The 8,363-nt window shown below is 33.7% G+C and overlaps 1 protein-coding gene and 1 long non-coding RNA gene across 4 annotated transcripts; both read right to left on the minus strand.

Moving 5' to 3' along the window:
• Positions 1 to 286: 286 nt before the first annotated feature.
• On the minus strand, positions 287 to 1,153 carry LOC124420109. 3 transcript variants are annotated; one of them, XR_006941038.1, is made up of 3 exons: positions 1,132 to 1,153; positions 684 to 787; positions 287 to 620 (listed from the first exon to the last, which is right to left on the minus strand). It is a non-coding gene; the product is annotated as an uncharacterized LOC124420109 (long non-coding RNA). The 3 variants fall into 3 exon arrangements; XR_006941037.1 differs by lacking the exon at positions 1,132 to 1,153 and adding an exon at positions 1,093 to 1,114; XR_006941036.1 differs by lacking the exon at positions 1,132 to 1,153 and adding an exon at positions 1,034 to 1,056.
• Positions 1,154 to 1,268: 115 nt separating this feature from the next.
• LOC111675215 (fibroblast growth factor receptor homolog 1) lies at positions 1,269 to 6,884 on the minus strand. Its single transcript, XM_023435942.2, has 2 exons — positions 3,185 to 6,884; positions 1,269 to 1,946 (listed from the first exon to the last, which is right to left on the minus strand). The coding sequence occupies exons 1-2, from the start codon at positions 5,912 to 5,914 to the stop codon at positions 1,374 to 1,376; spliced, it is 3,303 nt and encodes a 1,100-aa protein (XP_023291710.2). The 5' UTR covers positions 5,915 to 6,884; the 3' UTR covers positions 1,269 to 1,373.
• Between the last annotated feature and the right edge of the window lie 1,479 nt (positions 6,885 to 8,363).

Here is an 8,363-nt window from a genome sequence, read left to right on the forward strand (position 1 = left end):
AGTCAAATTAAAAGTTCTATAAAACCTCGATTAAGGTTCAAAGTTAAAGTTCTATTAAAACCAAAAACGAGTGACTAAATGAAGTCTCAAATAAAACTCTGATTAAGATTTAAACATAAGTTGCTCAATATGCTCTATCGAACCTCTATTGAGAGCTTTTATAATGTCGCCTAAATTTTGATTTATGTATGATTAATTTATTCAAAAACTTAACCTAATTAAAAAAAGAAACCTTCAACAAAACTCTTTTTTTACAAAAAATTTATTAAAACAATGCATAAAGAAATTAACAAAAATAAACCCATTTTTTATTCAAATTTCAAATAACAGAAAAATAAAGGAAAAATATTGAAGATAAACCTTTCAAAAAAAAATAACGAACTTTGAAAAACCCCAAATTATTGGAGAGTTGACATAGATTGCAATAATTTTCGGAATTGGATTAAAAAACTTTAACTACGATCTAAAATACAATTCATTATAGAGCAAAAAGTCTATAACATTCTGACAATTATTGGATTCTTTGACAACCCCGCTTAAGAAAAGAACACTACGCCAAAGTGGCACGTTTCGAGACGAATTCTCGGGAAGCCTTTTCCTTGTTGGTGAAACGAGCATAACTGGAAAAATAAACCATTGGAAAGATGAAATTTTGCAGCAAAATTTGTAAAGCAAAAACTTACGTCTTTTGATATTTAGCCACATCTGAGGCACTAAGCGAAGGTCGAGTGGTGTTAAAGGCCTCTATTAAATGTTTCTGCTTGACAGCTAGTTTCTCAGGCAATTTCTAAAATAAAAAATCACATTTCGTTTAAAAAAATAAAAGCTCTAGAAAACACTGATGATGGCATGGTTGAGCGATTATGACATAATGTGAAAATGTACAATGCCGTGAAAGGGTTAAAGGTTAGGGTTAAAAAAAACTTATTTTCAATTCGTTTTAGTTGATATATTTAGTTTTATAAATAAATGGTTTCTTTTTTTAGTAAAAAATATAATTATAATGAAAATACATATAATACATAATACACACAGAGTATTATCCTTTAATATTCTTAAATTAATAATTAATTAATTTTTATTTAAATTTACATATATATATATATATTTTTTTTTGTTTAAATCGATAACCTAATTGTGCTAGTCTTTTGGTTGTTTTTTTGTTTATTTATATTTTATTAATTATAATAGAAAAAAATTATAATAATAATTTGTTTTTTGTTCATTGGAATGTCTTTGTGGTTTTTGTTTTTTTCTTGCTTAAATCTTAACACTTAATTATTAAATATTATTAAGTACTAATTTAATCTCTTAAATTGTTTTGGTTTTTGTTTTTCTTGTTTTTTTTTTTAAATATTTTTTTTCATTCAATACTAATTAAATTTATATGTATACTGATATCTAAGTGAATTCTCTCGAAAAGTTTCCGCATCTGATTCTTCATCACTACTCGAAGGTGGTGTCTCTAACATGGGCATAGATAAATCTAAATATTCTTCATTTGTAGTATTACTTGTCATTTGTAAGATCTTATCAAGATTTTCGACAATTTCATTAAATGTGGGACGTGCTGTAGAATCAAAATGCCAACACTGACGCATTAACATATAAATATTTAAAGAACAACGTGGTGGTTTTTCCATACGTTGTCCCGTTATTAAATAACTATAAAGTTCTTCGGCAGACATTATATTGGGATAGGGTTGTTCGCCATATGTCATAATTTCCCATAACAAGACACCGTAAGACCAAACATCTGATTGGGAATCGTAGAATTTTTCCTGCAACGATTCGGGTGCCATCCATTTGATGGGTAGACGACCGTTGGTATTCTTACGATAGTAATCGGTATCTTGTATATCACGGGCTAGGCCAAAATCAGCTATCTTCATAACGTAGTCATCACTGACGAGCACATTACGAGCAGCTAAATCACGATGTATACACTGTAAGAAATTGTTGGTTAGTTCAATTAGTTGAGAGTTTCAGCAGTTGGAGGAATAAAGAAGAGCTTGCTTGAGGGTTCCCAAAAAGAAGGTTTGTTTAGTGTCTCCTACTAATGTTCAAACTGTACTCAAGTTCCTAACGATCTTCCCAATTTGATGTGGATCAGTTTCCTATAAATCCCCTTTGCAAAATCACAAAACTCCAAACTGTTCCAATAAAGAAACACGTTCTATTTGATTCTCCTAAAAAAACAATTTCCGAAAACTTTTTGTGTTTTTTTTTCTGCTACGTGATCCTAAGTCTAGGTTGGACTGTCCTCTCAATGGTCTTCCTTACGTAATGTCATATTGTGTTCTTTCTGCCATATGATCCTCATTTGGTTCATGCGAAACCCCTTAACTATTCGTTTAATTCTACTTTAGTTTCTTGAAGAACTCCAAATCCGAAACCTAAGCAAGTTACACGCTGTCTCCCCGTTTTGGTGGTCTAAGCTTACATTTGATTAATTATCCGTTCAATCCTACTTCAGCTTTTTACAAAATCACCAAAATCAAGCTAATCCCCTAAAGATTTCCTCCTCCTAAAAAAGAATACAATTTCCGAAAAACGGTTCTGTGTTCTCTGGAAATGCAGTTTTCAATTGCTGCATTCTATGTTGAATTGTCCTCCTGTTCAACTTCTCCCAACTTGTTCCAACTTCGAAAGCTTTTGTGTCGTAGTTACCAAATGATCCTCGTCTATTCCAAAAGATCATTGTCCATCAGAACAATCCCTTCATGTTCAGGGACATAAGCATCCAAAGAGTGCGTTCTAACTTCGAAAGCTTTTGTGGCATAGTTACCATATGATACTCGTCTGTTCCAAAAGATCATTGTCCATCAGAACAATTGCTTCAAGTTCAGGGTCATAAGCATCCGAGGGTCATAAGCATACAACATCTGTCTAATATGTTAAGAATCATTTTCAATACTCCACTGCCTCTGACACGACATCCGATGCTTGCGATCTACGAAATGCCCATTACCCTACCTCATAGCGTCCGTCCTATATGTCAATAATAACTTTACACATTTCCTGGTTATCTTGGTTCTTCCCATAACCCGACGCACTAATTTCACTAGTACTGCACAGCCTACCGATTTTATATTCCTAGCATTTGTTAAAATATTTCCCTCTCTCTTTAATTGCCACCCCAAACCAAGAATTCTCTTTTAAAAAGTTACACTCGACTACTTACCCGTCTTGAGGCCAAATACTCCATACCGCGAGCGATTTGAAAAGCAAACGATATTAAATGTTTCTCTGTCAAATGAGTTTTATCATCCAAATATTCACTATTACGCTTTAGACTACAGCTGCCCCAATTTGACAGAGGACGATTCTTTTTCAGGAAATCTTTTAAATTACCATGCGGAGCAAATTCCACTATAACCCATAAGGGACCATTTTGACTGCAGCAACCCAGTAGATTAATAATATTAATATGTTTGCCAATCATTTTCATAACTTCCATTTCACGCACCAAACTGGCCATATCGGCATCGGTATGTTCTTCTTTAACCATTTTCACAGCCACTATGGTGCCACCAGCGGAATTATTAGCCGAAACACGAGGTAAATTAGTGCCCTGAGCCATGACCACACGACCAAAGGCTCCTTCGCCCAAAGTGGAACCCAAAGAAAGTTGACTGCGCGGTATTTCCCAATTAGAATCCAAGGGAAATTCGTATTCATTAAAACCTTGATTAGGATCCGAACTGGAATTGGTGGTGAAGGTGGTGCGTTGTTTTTCAATTTTAATAACCGGCATTTGTAGATCACAAGAACTACCCTCCGAGGGAGGAGGTTTGTAAATAATAACTTTTTTTGTCCACTGATGCACCGTCTCAATACGCTGCTTTAGCAGCTTTTCATGTTTCAAATTGCGCATAACATAAATGACAAATATGGTGCCCAATAGAAAGAGTAACACCACTACTATGGCTACTGCGGTAATAGTTACCGGATGACCTCTTTGCAAACCATCACGATGAGGCAACTTATCCACCACCTTAAGATAAGCACTAGCCACCGTTTGTCCCAAAGAACTGGCCGCCACACAAGTATACCAACCCTCATCTTCGTGAGAGACTTTGGTAAAATTCAATAAATTTGGATGATCAGGATCACGTTCCATTATAACCACATCTTTGGACAGCATACTTTGATCATTGGAAAAGTTAGGCACTACTTTTTCCAGTTTCTCTATAGATTCATTCCTTTTGGTGTATTTAAGCCAAACTATATAGGGTTCTAAATCCGACACCACCCTACATTCCAAATAGGTAGAACTATTGGTTAATACCGTTTGATTTTGTGGAAATTTATCACTGATAATGGGGCGTGAACGTAAACGATCGGAAACGGTGACTTTGGTAGAATGTTCTATGCAACCTAGGTAATTGCAAACGGTGCATTTATAAACACCCGAATCTTTAGTTATGGCATCATCCATTTGTATTGACCATTTCTTATAGGTAACCTTGCCTATATGACGTTCTATTTCGGTGTTGTTGCGAGTCCAGGTGATATTGGGTTGCGGATGTCCTGTGGCAGGACATAGTAATTGTATGGAGCTACCCGAAGGTTTATGCCAATGTTGCATTAATTTATTAAGATTCTTAAATTGAGGCGGTTTATCCTCTTCGTTATCACTACTTTTATTATCCGAATCATGATCGGAGGATTCATCGTTGTCGTTTTGTTCCATATTAAAGGTATTAAAATCCAACGTCGTAACTGTAACAGCTTGATTGCGCAAATCATCTTCTGGTTCTAGAGTATCATTAACATAGGTATCGGGACTCATGAGACTGAGGTAATAACTGGCCACTGCTTCGCCTAAACTATTGGCTGCTATACAGGAATACCAACCTTGATCTTCTTCCTGTACACTACCCAGCCTTAAAATATAAGGTTCATCTGCACTTGTTAGCAGCTTAAGAGCATTGGGATTGTGTCTTAGATCAAAAGCATGATCCTCGGTAAAATTTAACAAATCCGTATGATAATACCAAACAATGTGAGGTTCTAATGCCGATATAACATCACACTCAAACTTAACATTATCATCAGCCATAACAGTTTGATTAACAACTGAACCTTCACGTATAATGGGTGGAGAACTTTCACGCTCTAAGACATTTAGTATTGAAGAACGATAAATACATCCATATATATTGCATATAGTACAGGCATATTCTCCAGAATCTTGACTTTGTAAATCTTGTACTGATATAGACCATTTTTTGATTTTATATTTTGTTGAGGCCAAATCCAAAGAACGATTATTAAAGGTCCAGGAAATATTAGCGGCTATATGGGAATAAGCATTACAATTAAACATGGCTGTGCCGCCCGAATATTTTTGTGTGGTATTATAGAGTTGATTACTTTTAAATTTTGGCGGAAGGTTTAAAGACTCTTCTATATTATCTATCTCACCACTGGAGTAAACTATTTCAGCTTCTTTTTTCCCCGGAAGAGTGTAAGGTTTTTTATTCAAATCTGTTGAATCTTTAAGTTTAAGAGTTTTAATTTCTGTTATTTGGCATTGAGAATCTTTACTGCATACTTGTAGGCTGACATTGGCCCATTTAAGATAATCAGTTTGTTGTTTGCTGGGTAGCTGGGAGAGACAACTATAAATTCCTGCTTTATCGAGGGAAATTGTCGAGATTTTAAACGTACGATTGGTATTGAGATATTGTTCATTATGATACCAAATGGGCTGGTTAAAGGGACATACTATATCCACATATTGACCCTCTCTGACTTGTTGGGTTTGTAATGAGTCTACCTTTAAGACAATCTGCTTGGTTTGTTCCTCTATTAAGCTTACACTTTTGCTGTGAACATTTTGCAATAAAGGAAGTAGGAAAAGAATTGGCAACAAAATCAATTTTCGTCTAGTCCTTTTTATAGTCATATTGGCTTTAGCTTTGGGTTCTTAGATTTTATGTAAAGGTTTCCTAGCTTTCTTTCTCTCTCTATCTTTGCTTTTCAAATTAAATAGAAAATTTTTGAGTTTTTTCAATTAATTCTCTTTGGTTTTTCTTAACAGCAACAACAAGAGTTAAAGTTGTTTTTAATTCATGGTTAAAATGACGACATTTTTCATACACAAATGGTTGTGCTGAAGCTTCTCTATTAGATTTGTTGGTGGATTTTTGTTTAAAATTCAATTTTCAGTTGGCTTGTTAGCTGCTCAATCGATTATTTATGTAGAAAACTGTATGTGCATTGTTTTCATAATTAGTTTTGCTGGAACAGCAGTCAGTTTTTTTTTATATATTTTTTTCTAAACGGCCGCTACCAAATGTAGTTAAGCGTTACGCTATAACTAGAAAAATATTGAGTTTAGCTGGGAATTATTAAGCTCAATATTGGAAAAAAAAAGCTCAATTATCGGAAGAGCGTTGTAGACCTCATTTAAATTTCTTTTTAAATATTCCACGTTTTTTTTTCGATTTTAATTCATATTTTTTGGATTTTTTTTAATTTAAAAACTTTTTATAAATTTTTGCAGTTTTTTTATTATTTTATTAATTCTTTTTTTTAAATCGCAGAATATTTGCTTTTTATTTTAAATTTAATAAAAATTTTTTTTTTATTATTTCAAAAAAAAATATTTGTCAAATATCACGTTCTTTACTTTTATGGGCCGTTAATGCCACACTTAATATTTTTTTAATGTTTTATCCAGCTTTTAAATGCTTCAAGTTGTTATTTTTAAGTTTAATACACCAACACAATCACACAATGTCTGTAACTTATACTGCTCTTCTTGCGTTTCCAAATACTTTTTTTGCATTTACTTCCGTTTTACTTCCCCTACACACACATACAGACACATAGACACTTTCAAATAACAATTAACTTTTTACGATCGATACCGTCTTAACCAAGAGCTCAAACAAGACTAACGACTTAAATCTTATTCAAAACTTTTAGTCTCCCCGGGAAGAAGAAAAAAAACAAACACAAGGCACAATACAAATGTCAAAAAACACTCTGACACTGACACATACACCCACACTTAACACACACACAACGATATAACATTTACCTCTAGAAGAAGTATAAAAAAGCACTTGTCATTTTGTACGTAACGTCACAAACGGATCGTCACCAATAATCTAAACATTTACTCACCATACGCTCTCTGTCACCGTAAATAGTTTATAATATCAATTCTCTATATATAATAAACCCTCACTCACTACTCTCAACCAATAAGAATATTTAATAAGTAAATAATTTATGTTAGTGTGTGTGTATGTGGTTGTGCCAGGAATATATTAATCCTTGTTACTCCTTGTTCTTTAACGTTTTATCATTGTCTAGGAAAACAAACAAGACTTTATCTTTTTTTACTAACTACCTGCGTTTTATTCTTTGGATTTTAAAGACATGAATATTTTTTTTACTAGAGATTTGCATGCACTTCCCATAGTTATGTTCCCGCATCTTCTTAGAATGTTGAGTTAGAATTACACTGAAGTCTTGTGCAATTGTTACAGTGTGTAAGAAAACTAATCAACATTTGGTTTTTATTACAAAAATATTTTAATCACGCAGTAATGTTTCCTTTAAAAAAAGATTTCTGACTTATTTTTGAGAAACCAGAGGCTTAACGTAACTCTTTGAGTTTCCCCTTATGGTATCACTAAATGCACCCTTTGCAATTTGCATTGGATCTTTGAAACCCATCTGACAATTTTCGAGTTTTGACAGCATGCTTCAAAAACAAAGATCCTTGGAAAGGTACGACACACAGAAAGATAACACTCAATGTGAGTCAGATATATGGAGAACCCGACTTTAAAAACTTATCTCTTATATACCCCATACCCCCAAGGGGTACATTACCCCATGAGGACAGATAGTTAGTAACTATTAAAAAGTAGTGAAGAAGGTCAATGGAACCCAGTATCCAAAGTTTCATAAGAATATTCCAACCTGATAAATTGTCAGAATCTGAAGAGGATCATGTTTTTATATGTCAGCAATGACATATGACTGTACTGTTCCGCAATAAATAGCAAACTTCTTTGATCCTTTTCAGAAGACTAAAGAAGTTCAGCTATTGAACAGTCCACGAAACAATGATTCCCAAAATCATCTTTCTTTCAAAGTATCTGATTGATAAATTCTGATACTTTGATAGTCCAACCTGAGGGATTAACAAGTTAGTAAAATCATCAGCAGCTTCCATCTGAAGACAAAGATTCACTGGCACCTAGAACTGAACTAGAGCTGAACTAGAGCTAAACTAGAACTGAACTAGAATTGAACTAGAACTGAACTAGAACTGAACTAGAAATGAACTAGAACTGAACTAGAACTGAACTAGAACTGAACTAGAACTGAACTAG

This window comes from Lucilia cuprina, chromosome 5 (assembly GCF_022045245.1).
Source record: "Lucilia cuprina isolate Lc7/37 chromosome 5, ASM2204524v1, whole genome shotgun sequence".
Classification (NCBI taxonomy): domain Eukaryota; kingdom Metazoa; phylum Arthropoda; class Insecta; order Diptera; family Calliphoridae; genus Lucilia; species Lucilia cuprina.